Genomic DNA, 27,513 nt, shown 5'->3' with positions numbered 1-27,513 from the left:
AAGTATGGTCCTCGGATCACAAACCTTGTGAAAATTGATATCTTATCATTTGTTGAACAGAACCTTAGTTATGCCGGGTCCTCGGACCTCCTACTTTGGGAAAATTAACATTTGAAGTCACTTTTCTTAAGTATCAAACAGAAACTTGGTTAAGTATGGTCCTCGAATCACAAACCTTGTGGAAATTGATATCTTATCATTTGTTAAACAGAACCTTAGTTATGCCGGGTCCTCAGACCTCCTACTTTGGGAAAATTAACATTTGAAGTCACTATTCTTAAGTTTCAAACAGAAACTTGGTTAAGTATGGTCCTCGGATCACAAACCTTGTGGAAATTGATATCTTATCATTTGTTAAACAGAACCTTAGTTATGTCGGGTCCTCGGACCTCCTACTTTGGGAAAATTAACATTTGAAGTCACTATTTTTAAGTGTCAAACAGAAACTTGGTTAAGTATGGTCCTCGGATCACAAACCTTGTGGAAATTGATATCTTATCATTTGTTAAACAGATCCTTAGTTATGCCGGGTCCTCGGACCTCCTACTTTGGGAAAATTAACATTTGAAGTCACTATTCTTAAGTGTCAAACAGAAACTTGGTTAAGTATGGTCCTCGGACCACAAACCCTATGGAAATTGATATCTTATCATTTGTTAAACAGAACCTTGATATCTTATTGTTTAGACATTGTTCTTATTCTTATCACATACTTTGTGGAAGTCAAATGCCTTACCATCTGTTAAATTGGATCTTAAGGTAAGCAGCTGTAAATATCGAAATAAAGATTCTGTAAGGTATGATCTTCGAACCTTACACTCTACTAAAATTGATATTTCGGATTACAAAGTTTAACTATCATGTGGGCTTTCTAAGTAAGGCACTGCATACCATCCAAGCTAAGTTAGTTTTTGCCAGATTCTTGAACGATATGCTTTGCAAAGCAAGTATGCATATGGGTGTTTAAAAGTTATAATTGTTTAACTGAGTGGAGTTAAACTTATTTATTCTGTTCTTCCTTTAACTATGTGTTAGTGAGAACTTTCATGACAAAGCACAAAAAGAATAAAGTAAAATAAATACAACTTGAATAAAGGTTGAATAAACATTGTTCTTCATTAATTATAAGCAGAATACATCATTACTTGAAGAAAACTGTAAAGTACAGAAAAAATCCTATGCTAGGCCCTAAGCGTTGGGAGGGGGGTCTTGGAGGGAGCTACTGCCAGCCTCTGTGCTCTTCAGCTCCAACTCAAAGGTAGACAAGACTCGTTTCCCTTTGTCTGTTGGAGGAAGGATGGGCTCCACATTCTGGCTTGGCTCCTACTCGGCAGCTTCACACCTGTCCTTCTCTTTATGAGAACCTTCAGGTTCTGTAGGATTAGGAACGAGTTCTAGCACCACGGGAGGAAGGGCGGGAGAGGCAACAACAGGAGGGTCTTCTATCTCCTGTATGTCTAGGGGAAGCCAAACGTTCTCGGGCTTCCTCAGCTCGAAAGCTTGAGGAACCCCTACTGTGTTCAAGGCCTCTCCCCAGACCTGTTGACAGTACTCTCGACACAAGGCCGCAAAGACTTCTGTCAACTGTTCCTGCGTTGCAGTTACTCCCTCCTGATAGCTGGCCTGCTTAGCGGCCTCCAATGAGCGCTTGTGGGTGTGAGCCTCCTCCTTCATCCGCGTAAGCTCCTTCTCCAAGTCAGAGCGTGCCCATTGGGCTTGGGAGAGCTCGTCGTCCTTTTGGCGAAGAAGCTTACGTTGCCCCTCCACTTGGTTCTCCATCGTCTTTAAGCTGGCCTCGGCACCATCTTTCTCTCTTTTTAGATCGGCCAGCTGCGATGTGATCTTCCCATTTTCTGCTCAGGCCTGGCGTAGGGACCTTTCTGTCTCTTGCCGTAGCTCTTGCTCCATTCCAGCTCGCTTCCGAGAATCCTCCACGAACTTCTCGGCCGCGAAAACTTCTTGGATGGCCTGCAAAAAAAAAAAAATGTCAGGGGGTTAACTGTGGTAAAGTGTTTACAAATGAACCTAGAATATAAGTGTGAGGTGAAACTTACCAGAGCTAAATCCCTTTTTAATGAAAGGAATAGCTGAGGCTGGCTCATCTTCTCCAAGGCTTCCATGTCCTTGGGCAGCAGAAAAGGACGCTTCAACGCCTCGGCTAGGTGGAGGGCATGGCCTTGTTAGAACAACCTGATGTTCGACTGGAGTGGAATTGGCGCTCCATCCAGTCTCAGTTCGGGAGACCACATAGCTGGTGCTCGGCGCACCTCGGCCATGTCTCTGATCTCCCCGCTTTCAACTGAACGGGCGCGCCCTTTGCCCTTGTCCAGCTTTTGCTGCTGAGCCGGCGGTGGCTGTTGTTTCAACTTCTTTTGCTTCTCGCCACCAACCCCCTCGGCCTCCACCTTCCTTTTCTTCTTAGGATCTTCGACCGGAGGAGGGGGTGGTGGCAAGGCTGGGGGAGCTTGGGATCCCCTCGCCCCCTTTTTGGCAACTTGCTCCCCTCTTGCGGTCAGGAGATCCTTAAGCACGTCCATTTCCTCCTCAATAGAGCTGTCGTCTGGACGTGCTATCACTAGACCGGCTATCCCAGAGGTCTCGGCGGCTTCCTCTTCCTCGTCGGAGAGGACGACAAATGGGCTTCCACGAGGCCTTTGGACGTCCTCAAGTTGAAACTTATTTATCTCCTCGTCTAACGTGTTCGACGAAGACACTTGCTCCTCTGGAACAGCTGTTGCTTGAGAGTGCGTGGCGAGGGGGATTGCCGCAATGGGTTGTGTGTACAATACAGTGTGGGGGTCGTCAGGAATGTCGTGGTCGGCTAAGAAGTGTGGTCTGGCTACGTGAATCCTTCTTCGCCTCCGGTCACCCGCAACGATAGCGTTCTCAATCTCCTGGAAGTCTGAGGAGATAGGGTCGTACCCTAATATCAAATGAGCCGCTCTCAGTTGCAAATCTTCACTCACAAACACCTCTGAGTGTAGCACTCAGTTCAAATCTGCAACGTTGCAATGGCTCAGGCGCGGGCGGACGAATTGTTTATCTGCAAAGAAAGACACCAAAACAGACAAACATGGTCAGATTTGTAGGAAATGTAATAAACTAAAGTTAAAATGCTCAGTAAACGTAAATGGACATTTTAAGATGTTCAAATGGAGCTATGGGGCAGGAAGTTAGATCCTAAGGAGTCACACCTGGATCTCCCCACTCGACTGGGCAGTGGGGGCCGTCGTGCCAGTTGCCTGAGGCGATGAGGTAGTCGTCCTTCATGCCTTTATTGGACTTAGGCAGACAAGAAATCAACCTAACTACGCTAGAGCGGGATTTGATGTAATAGCCTACCCCAGTAAGTTTATGGCATTCGTACATAAAGGCGACGTCATGCCAGGTAAGGTTTAGACCCATCTGCTCGTTTAGAGCATCGACGCTTCCTAAGACTCTAAAGACGTTGGGAGCACACTGGTCAGGACACAACCGGTGGTTGCGGAGGTATTCCCTGGTCACGCTTCTCATAGGGAGGGTCATCCCACCTTCTATGAAGGCAATCATGGGGATGATAACCTCTCCCATTTTCCTAGACCCAGCCACGGCTTCCGCCGAACAGTATCTTAAACCTACGTCATTGGGAATACGATATTTGGTTCTAAAACCTTCCATCCCGGCAGCGGTGTCAACTAAACACTTAAACTTTCCCATTAGAAAGGAACGAAAGACTAAGTTTTAAAAGGGAGGACGGTTAAAATGGGAGCTGAGGACAGGATCCGAGAAGAATGGGTTAAAGAAGAAGAATAGGAACTTACAAGTTTGAAGTTGTGCAAGTTTCCACGGATTTCTGCAGAGAAAAGGTGATTATTGATGTTTTGATGGGATTAGCCTCTGAAGAAATAAATGAAGGCGCAGGTTCCCAAAGCGTCACGACGTGCGGGAAGCGGCCTTGAAATTGCATTCGTCTCGCCCAAATTTTCAGGGGGTAACAAGGGCCGTTAGATGCTCATCTCACCGTTGAACGTGGGGGACAAGGTGTAACTCACGGTAATAAATGTGGGCGTTTTTGAAATTAAAATCGCCAAATGGCATCCTCTGGAACACGAAACGATCTCCACACGCGCAGTTATTTACAAAACGTGTGGGGTAAGTTCTCGCTGGATCAAAACCCTATTTTTCTCCTCGGATGTTGAAAAATAGAGTTTTGAGGGGCTATTGTGGGGAGTAAAAGGACCTAAGCGGGCATTTGGGCCTTTGGGCTCTAGCAAGGAGGGTCGATCTGTTCTTGAGCTAAGAATTTGTTAGTACTGCGAATCAGCCCATACTCCGAGGGTCCGAGGACACATCCGAGGGTGAGTTTCTCCTCGGACAGACCCTAAAGAACTTGAAGGTTCACTACGAAGGTCAAAGCAGAATTCCAGAAAGACTGTTGGTTAAGAGGAGGAAACCCTAAACCTTCTAGATACACCGGTGTTAGAAAAATATCATAAGCAAAGGCTGCCACCTTCACATTAAAGGCTCTGCACCTACCTCCCTGGCCGGATTAATGGGGAAATGACCCCTGAACAGTAGAACTGAAACTTCTGGTTACTATTCAAAGGCACTAAGAGAAGAAATATCTAGGGGGGAGGGGATTTGAGCAACACGTGGATAAAACATCAGAAAAAGAAGTATTTCGGGGGGCAGTCTGTAACCAAAAGGGAATGAGGAAGAATTGTAATCTTTAAGAAAGAAAGAGAAATAATACAAAAGTAGTTCTCGGCTCACGTCCGAGGAGGTCCATCTGTAATTATCATTCATTATTTACAAGTGTTTGCATACCATAGTCTGTGATCAAGTTCCCAGTACCTCTAATCTAGATTTCAAGCTCACACTCTACAATATTCATTGTTTAAGGCTCATTGGGCCTGAGCCCATAATTGTCTTTGGGTCCAGGTGCAATTGTGCACTTACAACTTTAACATTTGACTTGGACAACATATTTTTTGAAATCTTAAACTCATCCTAAATCTACTCAATTACAAGTAAAGTGCATTTTGTAAAAAGATTAGCCAATTACATAGAATATGTCCCTAACAACAAACATAAACAAAAACATCAAAAGATCCAAAACAAAAAATTAATGGATATTGGCAACTAGGACTCACAATCCCAATCTCTGCAATTCAATTCATCACAAGCATATGTAAATTAATTTTTCTTTTAAGAAACATAGGTAAAAAAAAAAAACCATTTAGCTCTATAATTTACAATTAGTTTTGAATTCCAATAAAGACTCAGTAACATATACATCAAACGATCAAAAATGATGTGAAGTACAATTTATGTTCCTAAAATTTGGTCCAAGTTCAAATCAAAACCTCGTAACAATGTGGAACTTAATTACTTTTAGTAACATATACATCAAACGATCAAAGCATGCTCTCTTTTAAATCCCCTCTTTCAATTAATTTTATCCTACAGGCAGCCAATTGTATATCACGAGGTCATAGTTTTAAGACTTGATTTAACGTGGAACTTAATTACTTTTGCGGTAAGTATCAAATCTTGTAAGAATCTTTTGAATTTAAAATTTTCTATTCGTGGAACTTTAGCCGAAGTTCAGTCGGTGGATTCTAGTTTAAATTCGTAGATGTTCTATATTTTTCAACTTCAAAGCATAGCTTTAACCTAAAACATCGCTGCCCCTATTGATTGTTTTGCTTCATTAATGACCGTCATAGTTCTTGTTCTGAAACCATGTCAGGGCCGAGTGAATGGACTTGGGAAGAAAATAAAGTGTTCGAGCATGCTCTTGCAATGCACTATGATTTCTTTGAAAAAGGTGAGTGGGAGAAACTTGCTGTGTTGATCACTACCAAAACCCCTACTCAAATAAGCTCACACTACACACATCTACTGGAGGATATAGAGTCAATTGAATCTGGTCTGATACCACCCCCACGATTTCAAGAGAAAAGGAGTGATGACAATGGCGGTGGCAGTGATCTTGAGGAAGGAGAGGGATCTTCTACAGAACTTTGAGTGATGACCAAGTCATGTCTGTGGAAGTTACTGCTACACCGGGTTTTTTTTTTGGTGATTGATACTTAGTTGATATTGCATGGGCAAACTAGGAATGTACGTATTATTATGGGACAATAATGCAGTTTTCTATTATTATGGGACAATAATGCAGTTTTCTTTTTCTCTGTCTTCCTTCCAGGAAGTAATAAGAATTACGTCTATTAATTGGACATTAGAAATTTTCTTATCTGTTATGACATAAGTGTAGTATTAGTTGATACGAAGGTGAATATATGCTAAGCTAAGGATCTTTGCTTGAGCAACAATCGCACTAGAAATATTAATCTATATCTCATATTGGAGTTCAGGTCCTGTGGAGTCGGGTTACAATGAGCATTCATTCATTCAATGTTGCTTTAGACTTGGTATTGCTCCTTGTTATGTGGTTTGGGTTTAGTACAACCAAGTCATAAATAAGTTTTACAAGTTAATTGGCTCAAAATACTATTTTGCCTAGGTTATCTATTTGGATTTTCTTAGTGTGTAAGAAAAATCTATTATTTGTTAAAGAAGTAATTGTTGTGAGTTTAATAAATAAAAAATGGCTTTTGTGATACTTGAAATTTCTTTTTTTTAAATGAAATAGGGTGAAGAAATTGACTACCTATTTAATTGGTGTCGAGAAGTAAATTTTACTATTCTTAGAAGTTCAAAACCCTAATTCACATTATTTATTGTCTCTCCAATGCAACTCAATCTCCAACCAAAAAAAAATAAAAAATTAATCTGTAAGACCTGAACTCCAATATGAGATGTCGAATATATGTTTGGTGTGATTGTTGCTCAAGCTTAGTTCCGTATCAAATAATATCAGAAAATAAATAAACAAATATTACTTCAGTTCTTGCACTTATATCAAAACACAGAAAAATTTTAATATCAAATCAATGTTATTCTTACATCTTGTTATAAAGACAAGAAAAAAAAAATTAAAAATTACATTGTTAATCCATACTAATTCTAAAACCTGCGTTCCTAGATTGCACATGCAATATCAACTAAGGATCATCAAAAACTCCTTGGTAGCAGTAACTACACTACAAAAAAGTTTTTTTTGGCCATGTTTACAAAAAACGTGGCTATAGCTAACCTATAGCTACCACAAAATGAACTAGCTCATCACTCAAGTTCTATTGATGATCCCTACCATGTGGGTTTGTGGTTGTTATTTTGTTTGGATTCTGGAAAAATTCTCACTGCGGTGATGCCATGATGTGGTAGTTGGGTTTGGTAGCTGAAATTTTGGTTGGATGCCGAGAAAAGAAAACGTTAGATTAAATATTTTGTTGTTGGTAGTTTCTTTATAATTTTTAGATTTTACAAATTTCATTTTGACAGTTGACATGACAAAATAAAAATTACATGATATTATTTTATTTGATCTTGTGTAATACTGAACAGAAAATATGGATGGAATGGTTTTTAATGCAAGCAAAATATAACTTCAATGGATAAAATTCAAATTCTATAATTTAATGTTTAAAATCCAGATACCCCAAAAACTTAAAGAAGTGTAATTTGCAATTGCATTCTAACCAAATTTTTTTGGATATCTTTTATTGAATGTGAATTTAGACAATTCCACTGATAAATTACATTTTTTTTATTATATACTTCATGCTTGTAAAATTTCAAGAATATAAAAAATCATGTCATCAAATAAATTCTTAAATTTCAAGTTTTTGTGGTCTTAAATTATACACACTAATAGGTTTATGAATCTAATAATAATTAATATCCAATTTGAACAAAATTTCAAATTTGACATGCATATAAGAACATGCAATTAAATCGTTAAATTTTCAAAATAAAAAGGGATGTTAATTTTTAAAGGAGAGATGAAAGTCTAGTTTGGAGAGAAACTTTATCAATTTTTTATTAAATTTTAAATCATTATTTTATCAAAATAGATCACATACAGCACAGAAAATCACATTTTGTCCACAGCCAATGAAAGTGAAAAAAAGGAACAATTTCACCATTCTCAAATACCACGACAATTCTTTATTAACTAGCACAAAAGGGAATGTCTTACACTTAGAACAATTAAAATTTATAAACAAAATTTAAAAATTAAAGTAAATAAAAGGAAAATTTTATTCATGTACAACGAGACAAATACACCAGTAAAATAAACTGTTAGCAATTGTCCTAAAGCTCATAATTTTTCTTAGCCTATGTAATTATTTACACGTTTCAAAACAAGCGAATCACAAGTTAAAACTCCAACTTAATTTCTGGGTTTTGAGAACCTACGTTGTTCTCAAATTTCTTTGGAATGTTGGTTGCAACCCTAATTCCACCGTTGTAACCATCCATCAGCATCTTTGCTATCTTGGATCTCCATTCTGAGCTGTCTCTCTCATTCTTCCTATCATGCACAACTCTGTCACAATAGTTAAGCATCGATCCCAAGCCGCTATTTGGTACCCAACCGTATTCCATTAAAACCTTTGCCTCCCCTTCAGTCAAGTCTTCTCCAACCTTAATAACAGATTCCCAGGCACAACACACAATTAAACAGCAAAAGACATATATAGGCAAATAGCATCAATTTCATGTTTATAGATTATTACAGAAGCATCATGAATTTGTTTAAAAAAATTAGTAGGAGATTTCATTTAACCAGCTTTTAGCATTACAAATTTTGTGTCCATCCCCTTCATAATTAGCTAAACACGATATGGATACTCAAACCACATTGCATTTTCTACTAGTCACCAGTCTAGCATGATGAAGACTTTCATTTCAGATGCTTCTTCCCCAAATCATTTGCATTGGATGCAATATTAGTTTGCTATGCAGTATTACAAAATCCAAGTCATGCCAGGCATATGTATTACCTAGAGTTCTTCAACATTTGCACATTCTACCTCAATCATATTAAGCTCAACATTCATCTTTACTAAATATATATGGACCTCAAAATACACTACTATACAGCAGGTAATCAAGAGAGTTAAGAAGACAGTTGATGATAAAAACAAAGAAATATATGAACCAAATAATCTTAACCGTAAATCCAGTTAGAGAAATCTATGTCATAATTCTGGGTGGTTCCTTAAACGCTCAACCCAAATCCAACATGAATAATATGGTCAACTCCAAACCAGAATCATCAATCCAGTATTATTCTCAGAATTTAACATTTTTAGAAAGTTACTTTAAAATAACGGTAATTTAATAAAATCAAACAATCAACTGACTATCCCTGATAGAAAACTTTTTTTGAGGTAGCCAAAGCCCATACTAATGAAATGCATTTGTTCATCTTCTCCTAGACTCTTCTTGCACCAAAATAGAAAATAAAAGAAAACCTAACTTCAACTGATCTGTAGAACTTGGATTGGCAGGTCAAGAGCCCAAACAGACCCATTTTTAATGGTGGGATCAACTTTAAGATACTCAAAACCAACCACCTGCTTAGTAACAGAACCACCCAACCTAATCCACTTTTAAAGAAAATTGGTGGATTTACATTAACTGCCAGCTATAAGTACAGGCCAAAGCTAAAAGAAATTACATTACAAACAGACTAACACTATAAGTAACTTTTCTTTTCTTTTTTTCCTATTGGGATCAGTGACATGAGAAGCTAGTTATGTGTACAACTTCCAAATATAATGAGAAGCTACTCAACTTTTTATTACCATGAGCATGCATATGAAAAACTGACATTTGATTATCAGAGAAATGAAACAGTTAAAGTAATGTAATAGAGAGTACAGACAACACACAAACACACCTCCTTCGGGCTATTATACCAATTTTTGTATGAAAATAGTCTGGAAACAAAGTTAGCAATGAGAATTAATATATACCTTGGACTTCTCAAAATCCAAGGAATATTTTTTTTTAAATGGAAACAGCCTACACATGATGTTTGAAGTTAACCTAACAGAGTTTAGAATCTAGTCAAGTGTCCCAAGCATCATATTGAACAATGACATAAAAAATTTTAAAACCAAAGTCCCTAATCTAGGTGCAGAAGGTTGAGGTCAATGTAGTTTCCTACCCAGTCATACATGGCCCCATGGCACATCTATCATAGACAATTATTATATACATACAGTCCTAGTAGGCCAATTAATATAACAAAGTCAGTAATAACCATAAGAAAATGATATAATTGACCAGTCATCTTGAAAGATGCACTAAAGCCATTACCACTAATGCTTTGTTCTCAATTAGCGAAACCCTGCCACAGCTACTAAGCCTCATTGCAGTCACCAAACGCTTGATCTGCCAGTCAACGGGTAAGGAATCCACTATCTCAAAAAAGTACGTTGCATAGCCATATTCAGGACGTTCCAGCACTATCCTGCATCAGGAATTCTAACATTATACAAGTAGACAAAAAGATAGACATCAGACATCATTTGTGTAAGAAACTATCAGTCCCAAAAGCTTAGGCTATTAAGAATTAGGTCTATATCAGCAAAACACTAACACTAACACATCCCCTAATGTGTGCACCTTCCAAATAATACTGAACCAACAGCAGGCCTAATATTTTTAGAACACATGAAACTAATAGATTTTGGATCACTGAGACTCATAAAACAAGGATCCTTTAAAAATATACAGCTTTAATACAAAGTTAAAACAATCAATCCCTACTTTCAAATGCTGAAGCATATTAGGCAGTATGCCAACAATGTCAAGTTGACAAACATACAAACACTAGCAATTTTATGATGAAAATCATGCACCTGTTATGTCTTTTAAAGACAAATATAAATGATTGGAGGTCTCGGCACCACCCCCATTCAACAGGCCATTGTCGAAACTGCAAATATCGGGCCTATAAAAAAATGAAAAAACTTAAATCAGAAAAGAATGACTAAAAAAATTAAAACTTATAACCCAATACAGATAGATGGTTAGCTAATGGACAAAAATGAGTATGACTATATTCAGATAATCAGGTTTAATAAATTTGTTACCTGCTCCACAAGTGAAAATAGACAGGCCAAGCAATAAGTAGCTCTAGCACCCTTTGTGCATCGTACAGGAGCAAATTTTATAAAGGATTCCCGCTGAGAGAAAAGCTGTCCACATGAATCAAGAAACTAGGATAAGAAACGAATTCATCGAAAGGTGCAAACTGCCACAAGGAAAAAAAGAAATTAAAAAAATCAATAATATCATATTTTAGAGACTTTGACCACCAAAAGTGCTTAACTCTATTCCTTCACTCATTACTACCACACGCCAGATGACACTCCGAAGTCATTCTTATAGACAATCCACCAATTAGGCAGGAACTATTACATCAGCAATAGAATGCAGAAACTACAATTTAATTGTCTCAACCTATACCCTCAAATATGTTGTAAATGTACATTACATCATAAGGAAAAAAAGATTGAAAAGTTAGAAAAATCTTAAGAGGGAGAGAAGGAACTAATGCTACTCAGGTATTATTGAGGTGCTTTGCTTTGGAATCAAAATGACAAATTTTTAGTGTAATAAAACAAGAATTATGAGATTTTGAAGAAGTTAGCATTCCTTTTTCTTTTTGTTTATTTTTTTTAGGGTAAACTACTGTCATTAGATTTAAATAATTGAGTGTTTCCTAGCAGAAAATTTTCTGATGATTACCCAATACCCAAATTTGAACCCACAATCCTTAAACTTTAAGGCAAGCCCTTCAACTTTTTCTTTAAAAAAGTATTTGTAAGTTACGCACCCAATGTATGTCCTTCATATGAATCAAACACAGGTACAAATAAATTTAACAATCTCACATGATAAGACCGTCACACAGTATTGATCCCACTTAGACAAATCCTAAGAGGGAAGATCATATGTAGAGCGGCAATTTACCCCACTCTAACATACCCTGATCAGGGAGGATTTGAATAGGGAGAAAAATTATGAACCCAGTGAGGATGGGGGTGGATTTTGGCTGCGCTACCCACCTCAAGTATATTTACAAAAAATGACCACCATGTATGCATGTATGCATATGAGATAAGTTAAAGTTACACTTGGTATAACTTCTCACATTTTACAAGCTTTTAACACTGTTGATTTCCATTAGATCTATCAGCAATGAGAATCATTATTATCCACGTCTCTTACTTTCTCAAAACTCTTCTTCGTCTCTTTGATTGGAACAGCTCTTTGTTATTTTTTACTGCTGCAAACAAAGAAAGGAAGGAAAAAAAAATTTCCTTCGTGATTATATTCAACCATGCTAAACACAGACATGAACTACAATTGTTAGTTCCCACCCCAGAATCCCATTAGGAAAGTTCCTTTTTCATTACAACAAGCAGAATCCAAAATGTAGGTCCAAAGAGAATTGACCAACTTTAAAACCTTAACAAATACTTCACAATTCCACTCATCAAGGATATCTTGCTAAGAAACTGCAAACCATTCAATATGAGGTCACTGGGTAGCCCCATCCATTCATCAAACCAAAACCCCTTGTCGTTTTGCCTTTTTTTTTTTCTTGGTCTTTTTCATTTTGTCACAAAAGAATGAGAACTTGCATTTCTGACATAGTTTCTTCCAAATCTCAAAGACTCGAAGAGTAAAGTTCACTGCCATTGTGATTAGTAGGACTTTCATTACTCAATATATAACAAATCTTGCATCGTCTAACCACACCAAATCAACAAACATTGAGATTGAACAAGTATTTGATCTATTCAATAAAGTATTACATTGTTCAAATTTCTGGCTCTTATTTGGATCCTTCCTCAATTTACCACATTTTGGGAAATCATATGACATGGGGATTTAATCTCTCCACACCATTGGAGAGATTTACCTCAAGTGTAACTTGAACCCTATCTACCACTATATGCAACAACAAAATTAAAGAACCAAAAAAAAAAAAAAAAAAAAGAAGAAAGATAACCTAGGAGTCAACACCTAGGCATGCTTAGAGTCAACACTCAACGCCAAACAAGAGAGAACAAACCCAAGAATCAGCACCTAAGGTTGACTGGAGTCAACAATACTCCATTGAAAAAATTACAAGAGGGATTTTATTTATCAACCAAATTGTCTCTCCACAAGAGTAAAATAGTATCTTATATAGATTATTAGGACTAAATCCTACTTCTAATTAACTTGGTAAAACTAAATTATTAAATTACAAAAATGGCCTTAATTCTAAGAAATTAAACAAATTACTAATTAACTAATAAAACCTAAAATAAAATCCAAATGACCAATAAGAATGCAACTGACTTCTAGAAATAAATAAACAAAATTAGAATATAGTTTTCCTTGCGCAGGCTATAGTAAGTCTATTGCACATGGTTCAGACATTCCATCATACTGTTTAGGCTCTGCAGTATGCTTTTATAGTAGCAATATCTGTTAGCATCAAAACGTCCATTTCAACACAAATTTTTGGAGGCTCAACATTATTATCTAGTGTGTGAAGTATTAACTTCAAGATTATTGGTCAGCCTTTGGATGGATGCTATCATTATCCATCCATCATTCTATTTAATCAGGCATTCCATTGGTCATATATTCTAATATGCTTATCTAACTTTGCAAATAGATTTTGGACAGTTTTCACAATATTCTTTAGGGTTTGTTATCAAAACTGGTCGTATGTTGAGTTGGTCCAGAGTGGGTATGAATTTTTTATTATAAATCGGCTGGGCTGGTTTGATATGTTGGACTAACACCAAAATTGATGTAGAACAAAGCAGCTCCGATACCAAAACTTAACGTAGGAAAAAACCAAAACGGATGCAACAACAAACAAAATTTTTTTTTTTGATAAATAACGTAAGAATATTATTAAAAATAATAAAGAAAAAGCCAAGATGAGTACATTGGGGATGTACTATGGGTACAAAAATCAAGAAACAAAAGAACAACGGTCAAGAAAAATAGAAAAGGAAGAACAAGAAAAATGAGAAAAAACCACACTCCATTCAAAAAGTGTGTGTAAGAAAAATGACTTAATCTCCAGCAAAGATCGTTCACAACCCTCAAAACTTCTAGCATTCCTTTCTCGCCAAATGCACCAAATCAAGCAGTGAGGTACTAATCTCCAAACATCAATGTGACGATGTCGCGCAAACTTTCCTTGCCAAGACTCAAACACCTCAATAACAGTACGAGGCATAACCCACTGAATGCCAAACAAACAAAAAACCAAAGACCACAACTCCCAAGCTATGGTGCAATGAAGTAGGAGATGATCCACCGACTCCCCACACCTCTTACACATAAAGCACCAGTCAAGAACTATCACTCTTCTTTTACGAAGGTTGTCTGTTGTTAAGATCTTACCTAAGGAAGCAGACCAACAAAAGAAGGCTACCCTTGGAGGCGCCTTCGATTGCCATATCATTTTCCATGGAAAGGAAACAAGATTATTAGGGTAGAAGGAACTGTAATAACTTCTAACCTCAAAACTTGTATTCCTTGTAGACTTCCAACAAACCTTATCTGGACCAAACCCTCTCGGTGACGAGGAATAGACTAGTCCCATGAACCGGTCAAAAGCTTCCTCTTCCCAATCTTGTGGTGGACGACGAAATTGCACGTTCCAATGAAACCTCCCAGCAGACCAACCCATAACTTCAGCCACTGAGGAGTCCTTGGACCTACTAAGACAATATAGCTCCGGAAAGGCCTCTTGGAGAGTACAATCCCCACACCATACATGCTTCCAAAATTTTACTCTAGTACCATCCCCCACATCATAAACAAGAAGTTTAGAGAAGTTCAACCAACCACTTCTAATATATCTCCACAAGCTGACCCCATAAGGACTTGTCACCTTCTTCGTACACCAACCACCCCACATGTTCCCATATTTTGCCTCTATAACCCTCCTCCATAAAGCATCAGTCTCGGTACCATACCTCCACAACCATTTACCTAATAAGGCAGAATTAAAATTACTCAACTGTCTTATACCCAACCCCCCATCCTGCAAAGGCCTACAAACCTTGGCCCAATGAACTAAATGAAATTTAGGTTCACCACCAATCCCATCCCACAAAAAATCTCTCTGTAACTTCTCCATACGCTTAGCCACCTTACCCGGTAAAGGAAGAAGGGAAAGGAAATATGTAGGTAAGGACGAGAGTGAGCTTTTAATGAGTGTCACCTTACCTCCTTTAGATAAATACATTCTCTTCCAACCTGCTAATCTCCTCTCCATTCTCTCAAGAATAGGGTTCCAAACAGATAAGTCCTTGAATTTTGCACCTAAAGGAAGGCCCAAATATTTCAAGGGCAGAGAAGACTGTCCACACCCCAACAAACCCACCAAAGCCTCCAAATTGGGTACCCCTCCAACAGGTACCAACTCAGATTTCCCTAAATTAATACGAAGCCCTGACACCTCCTCAAATCTAGCAAGAATCGCCCTCAAATTAGCAATCTGAGAAGGTTCAGCATCACAAAAAATCAATGTGTCATCCGCAAATAAAAGGTGAGATACCATTACTGAAGAACCAGTCATACTGCCCACAGAAAAGCCTGAGAATTGCCCAGTGGATACAGCCACATCCAACATACGACTCAACGCCTCTATCACAATATCAAACAACAATGGAGATAAGGGATCCCCTTGCCGAAGTCCTCTAGAACTTCCAAAGAAATCAGATGGGCTACCATTGATCAAAATGGAAAACTTCACAGTTGAAATGCAATACCTTATCCATTTTCTCCATTTTTCTGAGAAACCACAACGCCGCAACATATACATTAAAAAATCCCAACTCACATGATCATACGCCTTCTCCACATCCAACTTACATAGCACCCCCGGAACTCCCGACTTCAATCTACTATCAATACATTCAGAAGCAATCAAGACGGAATCCAAAATCTGTCTGCCCTTCACAAAAGCATTTTGTGAATCCGAAATAAGTCCATGCGCCACCCTACGAAGCCGATTAGCCAGCACCTTAGAAATAATTTTATACATCCCACCAACTAAGCTAATAGGCCGATAATCCTTGACCTCCACAGCATCCACTTTCTTAGGAATAAGGGCTAGGAATGAAGCATTAAGACTCTTCTCAAACACCGCCTGAGTATGGAAGTTGTGGAATACAGCCATAATTTCATTTTTCAGAAACACCCGACAACCTGGAAAAATGCCATGGAAAAGCCATCCTGCAGGTGCCTTATCACCATTAAAGTCATGGATCACCTGAAACACCTCTTCTTCCTCGAAAGGCCTATCTAACCAACTCGCATCTTCCACCGAGATGCTAGAAAAATCTACATCATCTAAGACAGGTCTATGAGCCACCTCCTCAAAATAAAGCTGCCTATAAAATTGAGAGATACAGTTTGCTATCGCAGCCGGGTCCGATGACAACACCCCATCCACCATAAGCCTATCAATAGAATTAACCCTCCTGTGAGAATTAGCTATACGATGGAAAAACTTAGTATTCCTGTCTCCTTCCCTAACACAAAGAACTCTGGATTTCTGTCTCCAACAAATCTCTTTCAACAGGATAGCTTTCTCTAACTCATCACGAATTCTGCCCATTTCCACCCTATCCTCTGCTGATAATCCCTGACTCTCCTCCCTTTTCTCTAGAACACTAAGGTCCTTCCACAATTTTCTAATCCGGACATCAACATGACCAAACACCTCCACATTCCATCTTTTCAGATCATTTTTAAGGAGCTTTAATTTAGTGGCCAGAATATAACTCGGTGCACCATGAACCTGGTAGGAATCCCACCATGACCGAACCCTATCCACAAAACCTTCATCCTTCAGCCACATATTCTCAAATCTAAATGGCATACTCCCTCTCTGAAAAAATCCACCCTCCAGGACAATTGGAAAATGATCTGAACACAATTTAGACAGCCGTTTTTGAGAAATTGTTGGGAATTTATCCTCCCAATCTGCAGAAAACAAAAATCTGTCCAACCTAGCCTTCGAAACAGCTTCTCTAGAATTAGACCAAGTGAAAGTACCTCCTTGCAATGGCAGATCAATGAGACCCTGTTCTGAGATAAAATTGGAGAACTCCCTCATAGCAGTAGTGAAAGAAGTAGACCCCAATCGTTCAGAAGGGAACCTAACCACATTAAAGTCACCCCCCACACACCATGGGACACTCCACCAGCTATTCAAGCCACAAAGTTCCTCCCATAATAATCTCCTATCTCGGTATAAATTAGGACCATAAACACCCGTAAACGCCCATACAACTCGATCTGACACACTCGTTAACTTACAGGAAACCGTAAATCTCCCAACCGCCTCCTCCAGATTTATTCACTACCAGAGTGTCCCACATCACTAATACCCCACAGAAGCACCACGAGCCTAAGTATGACCGGTCAACATGTTGGCCACCCCACAAGCTACGATAAGCCTCTATTAATCAGCCCCATTTTGGTTTCTTGAAGACAAACCACATCTGGCCCCCATTTCCTAATCAAGTTTCTAACCCTGAACCTTTTATCCCGCTCATTCAACCCTCTAACGTTCCAAGAAATAATCTTCAAATTCATTGATAAGACACAACCGCCCGCTCAAAACTTGCACTCCTTGCTTTATTTATATCATACTCAACATTCAAAGAAGACAGCAAATTTTCGGCTCCAGGTGCCCCTTCTGTCCGGACTTAACCAACTTCGTCTGATCACCCACCACAAGTTTCTGTCTATCTTTCTTTCTGGCCTCTATGGCTAATAACAGTCCTGTAATCTGCTCCTCAAAACCTTCTAGTGAAGTACCCACAGATTTCTTGAAAGCCCTAATCCTATTTGTTACCCATTGTGAAAGTTGACAATTATCTGCATTCTCCTTACACCCAATCTCCTTCATAGGACTAGACTCCAACTCCAACGGACCTTCAGTGGCCAAAGGTACCACAACTAACGGCTCATCACCTCCCTCAGAAGACCTCAACCTTCCATTAGACTCCTAAGGCTCACTTACTAATCCGGGAACCACAGCCAAGGAGTTTACTAGCCCCTCACTCTCATCTGCCCAAGTAACCCTCTGCCCTCCATTAGTACAAGGAACGCTGCCTGGTACACACTCACCCTCTATACTAGAGCAGACTGACAAACAATCTGGAGAACGATACAGGGATAATGGGAGTACTAATTGCCGGCCATCACGCATTTGTAAAATCCAGTCTTTGGAGTTACCCCAAGTCTTATCCAAATCTCCAACCAATTCCCTTATATTAGGGCCAGGGAGATGAACTCCCTCAGAGTCAGAATAATCCAATCCTTCCAACCCCACAAAGTCCTCAACCCCATCCTCCGATGCCACTGAAGACGACAAAGGTACCACCTCCGACACTATCGGGTCATCAAGAGTCATAACTTGTTCCGTTATTAAGTCCGATGACACCACCGGCCCCAACCTCGACCCAAACGGAGCATCTAACAGCGGAACCTGTTCTTGGGAGACTTGGGCCACCACCACCGGTTCTGTCGGCTCAGTGGGTGGCTGGACTAGACGAACCGAGCTGAGCTGACCACCCTCAAGTTCAACCTCCGTCACAGCGAAGTCCATCGGAGCTGTCGGCGATGTCGAAGTTTGCACCGAGGTGATGGTTGTGACCATCGGAGCTGTCGGCGATGTCACCAGGATCTCCGATGTGCTGGAAGAGATCGCCGATGCCTTCGACGGCATCGCTGGATGCTCCGATGTGTTGGGTCTGACCATTGAGCGCCGATACACCTTCGTGGCAGTAAGTTTATTTCCACCTGGACTTGGCAAAGTGACTCCTTCCTGGAAAGAAGACTCCAGACTCATAGATCCACTAAGTGAGCTCTCACCGGCCTCAAAATTAGTTGGGCTTAACAATCCCAGGCCCAACGTGGGTTCTTCATTACCCAACGAGGCTTGGGCCTTCAGCTTGGATGGACCATACCCACTGCCTTAGTAGAAGCGAATTACGTGGAACCCATTTGCCCAAGCCTGTTGTTCTCCCTTAACGAAAGCATCCCATAATACCCGCCTCTTTCCAAATTCATTCACACTCACGTAGACCCTCTCCCCAGCCAGCGTCCCTTCCTATTATCACGCAACTTTCCAAACTCAACCATTTTTGAATTCAAATTAAGTTTCAAAGGAATATTACAATTATTTCCTTCCAAGATTTTCTCATCAAGTTTATTCTTGCCATTAATATCACCTGCTCCACCCTCCCCACCACCCACGGCTGCCTGATGAGAACTACCATCCTGCGTTTCAAAAGCTACAACCTGTGTATGAGACTTTTCACTAGGAAACTCCACAATATTCTTCACAAAATCAGCCTTAGGCTTATCATTGTTGAAGGGCTGCTGAACATGCTTCAACCTCGCCTGCACTGGAGCTTTGACAGCTTCCACATAAGACCTGGGAGGATGATGTTTGGGGATCTGCTTAGACCTATACGGTACAAACTGCACTCCACCCAGCGCATATTGGGCTGGTTCCAACATCCTTCGTAATTCAACCCCAAAAATTCTCCATCCATGTTGTAATTTACCTGCAGGAATAATGATAGTTCGCCGCCGCCCACCAACCTTAAGCTCTGTCACTGATGCGTACTGCCCAGGAAAGACTAAACCCGTTGTAAGGTGTACGCCGTAGCACCTTCCCTAAGCGTGAAAAATTGCTTAGGACTAACCCCAATCACAAGGTGTTCCAGATTCCGTACTAACCAAAGGGCTGCTCTCTTGCCCAAAAACACTGATTGCATGTAGAATTTTCCCCGTTCAAAGATCTTAAGAGAAAAAAAATTCCCTCCTTCCTCCACCACCAACTGAAAAAACTTAGATTCAATGAAGAAACTTCGGAATCCCCCCATATTGATCCTAGTACATAATAACTAAAACAGGATTTCTGGCTAATTCGAGGTAGCCGGGCCTCCACTCTCCTAGAGCGCACATACATATGTCATTCCGCAACAACAAACAAAATTGAAGAACAGTAAAATAAAAAAGATAGACAAGGGATGATTTGGTATGATGTGGGTGATGGTACTCGTGTGAAGTTTTCCAAGTTCCTTCGGTATGATGTGGCTGAAATGTGGCTGAATTTTTCCAAGTTCTTTCGGTATGATGTGGATGATGGTACTCGTGTGAAGTTTTGGGTTGATGTGTGGTGTGGGGATAGTCCTCTTAAGGAGGCGTTTCCAAATTTATACAATATTAGTAGGACAAGGGATGCTTCGGTCTCTGAAGTTATGTGCTATGCAAATGGGAGAATTTTTTGGAACTTTCAATTTTGCCATTTAGTGAATAATCAAGAGTCACACTCGTTGGATTCGTGTATGGCTTTGATCTATTCCACAAAGGTGCGGGGTGTAGGTTCTGACGAGCTTTGTTGGAAGCTAGCCAGCAGGCGAGATTTCGAGGTGAGTGGGTATTATCACTCCCCTCCCCCCCCCCCCTACTGCCACTCCCTTCCCTTGGAAAATGATATGGCAATCGAAGGTTCCCCCCCAGGTTGCTTTTTTCTCTTGGACTGCTGCTCTAGGCAAGATTCTTACTATTGATAATCTTCGGAAAAAGCACTTTGTTGTTCTTGAGTGGTGTTATATGTGCAAAAGGTGTGGAGAATCTGTAGATCATCTCCTCCTTCACTGTCCTATAGCTTATGAGATGTGGAGTATGGTCTTTTGCTTGTTTGGTATTTGTTGGGTGATGCCGCAAAGGGTAATGGATCTGTTGAATTGTTGGGCTTGCAATTTCTGGTGTCATCACAATATAGTGATTTGGAGGATGGTGCCGCATTGTTTGATGTGGTGTATCTAACGGGAACGGAATTCTAGAAGCTTTGAGGGTCGCAAACGGTCCATTCTTGAGTTTAAGTCTTTTTTCTCTCTTCTCGAATGGTGTTTTGTTTTACCATCTTTTTCTTGTCTTTCCCTTCCTATTTTGCTTGATCATTGTAATTTGGTTTCCTGATGTTTTTGCCTCTTTAGTACATTTCCTATGTACGGGGCTGTGTTCTTCTCTAATATATATTTTCGTTACTTATCAAAAAAAAGATAGACAACCTAGAAATCAGCACCAAGCAAGAAAGAATAAATCTACGAGTTAGTACCTAGGGTTAGCTGGAGTAAGAACAAAACCATTGGAAATATTTTATATTATTTTTTTGATAGGAAGAATAATTTTATTGAAAAGAGACTCCATTGAAAAATAAACAAAGTAGCCTAAAGATTACAATTGAAAAAATATCTACATGTGAATCAACTCTATGAAGAATTGAACAAAGTTAATATATGTGAGACCCGATACAAAAGACCACTCATAGAAAGAGCTAATGAATGATGCTTGCAATTGAGTAGACATGCATTCCACATCCTCAAAAGTATGTCGATTTCTTTCCCTCTAAATAGTCCACATCAAACTTGGAAGGAACGAGATTTCAGATATTTGGTCCCCTACTCCACCACCCACATAATAAATCAAGAACCTTCTCCAGTAAAATCCATTGAATCCCAAACAACCTAAATATGAAACTCCACAACCCAAAAGCTACACTACAATGTAAAAAAAGGTAATCCACAGTCTCCCCACTACGGTGACACATACAACACCCACTCACTATTGAATAACCATCTTGGTCAGGTTCTCAAAAGTGAGAATTTTCACCCAAGCCACTGTCCATACAAAAAATGAAATTCTTCAAGAGAGAGGCATAGAAGATGAGCCCTGTAATGTCTCATAAAAAGATCACTTAGTGAAATCCCCATTTCTCTTCAACTTCCATCTCATTCTATCATTCCCCTCCCTAACGAGAATATGAGATTCTAATAAATAGAAAAATGAAGCCACCCCATCAAACCATTGGAAATATTTTAGGAACACAATAGCTTGCTTTTTTTTTTTTTTTTTTTTGATAGGTAATCAGAAAACTATTATAAATGATAGAAAAAAGAGAAATACAAGAAGTTCGTGATGATGAACAACAAGAAATAAAAGAAACAAACAGAGGGTAGTCAGGAAACTAAGCTAAGAGAGGACAAAAACTCAGAGAGAAAAGAACAATCATTAAAACCCTAACAACGAGACCACTCCAAAAGACTACGATGGCATAAAACATTTAACTCATCCAACGTCTTCTCTTTGTCCTCAAAGGATCGACGATTTTGTTCCAACCACACAATCCACATTAAGCACCCTGGAACCAAGTTCCAAATGTCCGAATTATGCTTCCCAAACCACTAATGCCAACAAGATAACAAACCCGCCACCGATCCTGGCATAACCCAAAGAATACCAAAGGCCTGAAGCATAAAAGTCCATAGGGAAGGGGTAACAGGACAATAAAGAAGAAGGTGATCTACCGACTCCCCATCACAACAACACATACAACACCTATTAGCCAAAGGGCAACCCTTAAGCATTATATTATCTAAAGTGAGGATCCGACCATGTGTAGCAGTCCACAAAAAGAACGCCACGCGCTTAGGAATCTTTGGTTTCCAAACACCCTTCCAAGGAAACAAAGAATTCGAAGCACTCCGAATCGCATGGTAGTAAGACCAAGTGTCAAACTTACCATCACCTTTAAGCCTCCAGTAAAGAGTATCTCTCCTATCACCCCGAGGAATACGAGTTTGGATAAGCTGAAGTAGAGAATAAGATGCAGTCAACTCTCAATCTTCAAAAACTCTATAAAACCTTAAACTCCACACTCTAACAGTACCCTCTTCTGAAATCCACAAAACCTCAGAAATACAAGCATCCTTGACCGCTAAACACACATAGAGCTCAAAATAGAGATCTTTTAGAGTATTGTCACCAATCCACCTATCATGCCAAAAGCGATACGAGTGCCTTCACCCACTACAAAAGACAGATGCTTAGAAAAGCTCCCCCACCTTTCATTAATGCTTCTCCATAGGCCACACCCATGAGTCCTACAAACATTAGTACTCCACCCTCACCATATTTAGTGGAGATAACTCGCCGCCATAGATGGGTAACTTCATGACCATATCTCCACAACCATTTCATTAATAGAGCTTGATTAAAAGGAACCACACTTCTTATCCCCAAACCACCCATCTCAACAGGTAAACACACTTTTTCCAAAGCCACCAAAGGATAATTGAAACTCCCCTCAAAAGACCCCCAAAGTAAATTCCTTTGAATACGTTCCAATCTAGCAGCCACAGCTTTAGGAAAAGTAAAAAGAGATAAAAAGTACGTTGGGAAACTTGAGAGAGTACTCTTTAGTAACATGAGCCTACCACCCTTAGATATATAGAGACGCTTCCACCCAAATAGCTTATATAGAGCCATAAAACCTAATTCTAATTGAATTAAGAATACCAAATTATTGAATTACAAAAATGCTCGAGTCTAAGAAATTAATTAAAATAGAAATGAAAATAATTAACTAAGAAAACCTAAAACAAATTTCAACTGACCAATAAAAAAAAAGTTGAGTTCTAGAATTACATAAAACTAAATTAAAATCAATCTCTCTCCAAATAAAATATTTCAAGAACATAACTTAAATTTAACAATAAAATAGACTATATAACTGAGAGCAAAAATTAATTTACATGGAAAAATAAATAACATAAGACCCAAGGTTTTATTAAAATAATAATGAAATTTATTATAAATTTCTTGAAACTTTTGGTAATTTAGTTTTAATCATAAAATTAATTTGAACTTCTTAAAGCATTGGTAAAAGAGTTTCAATTAGAGTAAATACTATGTTAATAGTTTTTATTTAGTTGTTAGGGCTTATTGGCGATATTATTTTCCCTAGTTTATTTAGATATAGCTTTTTAAAGCCTCACCTTTTTCTAGTTACAGCTTATTAAAAGCTCACTAATTAAAACAAGCTCCACTTTTTCTTTTCCTTTTTTTTATATATATAAAACAAGCTCCACTTTTAAAAATAAGTTGCCCAAAATAAGCTAATCCAAATAAATAGTTAGAATGCATCACATGGTAGAAGCACTTTTTGCATGTAATACCTATGGTGAACCACACAATGCAAGCACAACGTGTGTCTCTCCAATGCACAGATTAATCAAAAATCACATATACACCCAAAAAAAAACCTTCAATAATATAATTGAAATAGATATATAAATAAGATTTTTAAAAAATAAAAATAAAAAAATAGCAAGAGCACACTGTATAAACCATTTTTTTATCAAAAAAAAAAATTATAATATATTACAAAAGTAATTCAAAAAATGAATAAGAAAATACATTTTAAATTTCTTGAAAGTTTTGATAATTGAGTTTTAATCATAATAGTATTTTAAATATTTTAAAGCTTAAGTAGTAGAGCTTCATTTTTTTTTTTTTTTTTTTTTGATAAGTAGCAGAATTTCATAAAGAATAAACAATGTTAAGACTTGCTTGAAACACAAAATGCAATCACGTATAAGACCCGACTTTTATTAAAAAAAATTATGGTAGATTATTAAAATTATATATATATATATTTAGAATAATTAAAATAATATAATATAAATTATAAAATTTCATTAAATTTCTAGAAGCTTTTTTAATTGCAGTAGTATTTTTAAAATATTTTAAATTTTGGAAGTAGAGTTTCACTTAGAGAAAACAAAATCTAATCATAGCGTACTCATAATTTGCCACATAGAAACCCCATCTTGAAGTGAGTTAATGACTTCCTTCTTGTCGCCTAAGGCCGGTAGAATGCTTCCTATATCTATCTTCTATCTAGGAAGCTCACTGCAATTCCTCAGGACTTGTAACCTTTCACCTTCCTTTTATGCATTACATTCAACAGATTAGGTCTTCAAAGAAAGCTTGTGCCCCACTCAAAATTCCTTGACCTTTTTGGTTTCATTTGCAAAAGTTACCAGACAAGAGCGGGAATGGTGAGTTCCCCATAACATGACTTGCAGGTCAGAGGTTTACGTTGCTTTCTGAAACCAGGAGGAAAGAATTGGTGATCTCGATCATCACTTATGCAATTTCCTCAGGAAGGAAAGAATCAATGTTGATGGACAGATCAGATGATTTGTCCAAGTGAGTTTGCGATGGGTAATCTGCATTGGAATCAAATCTATTCCCATGTTCCAATTTTCCCATTTGTTTTACCCATTTCTTGGGAAGAGGCTCCAACTATATTTGAAAATGAGTTGGTTATCCATAAAGATAAAGAAAATTTTCTTGTAGTTTCACTCCTTGCTCTAAATATGAAGAAAAACTTGTCCGCAATCTCCAGTTGGGTAAGTCCAACCAAGAAAGGCATGGAAGTCTTTGTGCATTGCATGGGCAGAGTTAACTAAAGACTGACTACCTATAAAGATCCCTCACTGCACTTTCTAAATATGTCTTGATTATCAACTGCATGCTATCAAAGACAGAGCAATGGAAGGTTACAATTTCGAGTCCACTATTATAGTCATATTTTTATGTTGAAACAGTCTTTATCTATGGGCAATGACTTTCTAATGTATTGGGCATATCTAAAATCGCTTCAAGCATCCGGCTTCACCACTGCTGCCTGCTCTCTCCTATAGCACTTCCCAATCAACAAGAGACCTTATCTTCTCTTGTTCCATCTGAATCACACCGTTGCTGATCTAATGGCCAAGAAAGAGCATTTTTGAATGAGCACTGTTTCACATATAGCTTATTTTCCTGCTACACCCAGAACCCTGAGTAGAACTGGATAATCAAACTGATGCTTCTACAGTGGAGAAGAGAGAGAGAGACAGAGAGAAGGCATGAGATCAAGCAGAGGAAAAAATAAAGAAGCTGTCCACTTGGCACAACCACAAGTTACAAGCTGCAACTTTTATAATATAATATATGATACGAAAAATTATTTAAAATTTTTTTTCTCCTTTTGCCAATTAGCTGTCCCTCCCCCTACTTCCGATTCTCACTGATACCCCCCCCCCCCCACTTTCCATTTACACGCGCACACACTCTCTCACTCACCAAATTCATTCTGCTATAGCATTTGGATTTTCTTAAAGCAAGCAAGGCAACTAGATAATGGAACCACATGCTATGTTAGGTGGGATAGAGCGGGATGGGGATGGGTTAGAGAACTAAACCCCAAGTACAGATGGGAGATTTTGTTAGCAGGGCCCATTGCCATCCTTAATTATATGCTCCTAACCTTTACATATCCACATGAAGTAGCCACTCTCAAGAATTGGATCAATGCGCTTGCGTAAGAACGTGCAACTCTTATCATTGTAGCCTATCAACATCTTTTTTTTTTATATAACATAAACCAATCAACAAATTAGTGCTGAAAAACCCTCCTACAAGTAACTCCTTCTTGAGATGTTTGAGCTCTACCTCTTTCTGCAGAAGGCTCCATCACTATATCTACCGCTTGGGTTTACTACCAAGAGGGGGGAGATGATTTGCAACCATCTGCCTCTTCTCCATAATCTTTGGCTATTAAATAAATGATGTTTATTCAGTTAAAAAGAAAAATTAACTCCTCTACTAATTCAACGGACCCAAACTTCAATTATTATACTAGAAAGTATAAGCTACATATAACTCTTTCCTTTTAACACCAACCACGTGCTTAAAGACAACTGTATAAACCAATTTTTTGTTTACAGAAAATGCCCAACTCTTATATTGCTTTTATACAAGTAAAGATTATTTTTCTTATAACAAATACTATTCCCTGGGAGAGTCCATGGTATATTCGATATTTTCTACATCAATGTGTCTATGGCATGTCACATCTATGTTCCAAGTCTATGTATCAAAAAAATGTTCTACGTTCATGTCTATATCACATAAACAACCGAAGCAATATCGTTTTTTCCATTCTGTTTCTCATACAAGGGAAACAATTTCACATCCAACAGGGAGTATGCCTTGGATCTTTTACATAAAGCTAGGAAAATGGATGAAATCAAATGGACATCAAGCAACATGAAAGACCAAGAACAAATGTGTGGTACAACAGGTCAGTCAAGATAGTGTTACATCTTTTAGAGTGATCTCTCTGAATACATAAGCTCTAAATGACAGTTAATTTATGAATTCTTGGAGTACCATAGATATCCTAACAATGTTCAGGTTGTTTTTGTTATTCTCCAACAATACTCCCATTAGAGTGGAAACATAAACCACTGCGAACTGCACTATATTTATTTTAAAAACGATTCTTAACAAAGGGAGTCCAGAGACAAAATAGATGATATATGAAATAGTCGAAGCTTTGTCTTTTCTTGCAAAATACAGGGCATCAAATTTGACAACCAATGAAGCATAGTGACAGGCAAAAGAGCATCAGTAATAAATAAAGGCCAAGTTAAAAACATTAATAAATATGGTGTTCATTGTCTTTCCAAAATAGACAATATTTTGGGACATCTCAAAATGAAATAGTAGACAAACAATATGGGTCAGAGGGAGTAGTATATACAATAACTGACTGTTAGTGAGAGCTATCACTACAACAATGATGGAAAACTTAAAATTTCTCTTTCTACCCACGACTTTAATGAAAGCTATGGACAGTTGCCTCATAACTAATATAAT

At 38.4% G+C, this 27,513-nt stretch overlaps 1 protein-coding gene across 1 annotated transcript in view; it reads right to left on the bottom strand.

The window, feature by feature from the left end:
• Nucleotides 1–8,082: 8,082 nt before the first annotated feature.
• The window catches only part of LOC142622162 (uncharacterized), a 32,510-nt gene continuing 13,079 nt past the window's right edge, over nt 8,083–27,513 (bottom strand). Inside the window, exons 9-12 of the mRNA XM_075795593.1 lie at nt 10,998–11,102; nt 10,764–10,855; nt 10,219–10,372; nt 8,083–8,535 (exon numbers count right to left, since the gene is read on the bottom strand). Of these exons, the coding sequence (XP_075651708.1) occupies nt 8,269–8,535; nt 10,219–10,372; nt 10,764–10,855; nt 10,998–11,102 (618 nt within the window). The 3' untranslated portion in view covers nt 8,083–8,268. The remainder of the gene's footprint in view (nt 8,536–10,218; nt 10,373–10,763; nt 10,856–10,997; nt 11,103–27,513) is intronic.

This window comes from Castanea sativa, chromosome 1 (assembly GCF_040712315.1).
Source record: "Castanea sativa cultivar Marrone di Chiusa Pesio chromosome 1, ASM4071231v1".
NCBI lineage: Eukaryota > Viridiplantae > Streptophyta > Magnoliopsida > Fagales > Fagaceae > Castanea > Castanea sativa.
This window is presented reverse-complemented; position numbering and strand designations above follow the sequence as displayed.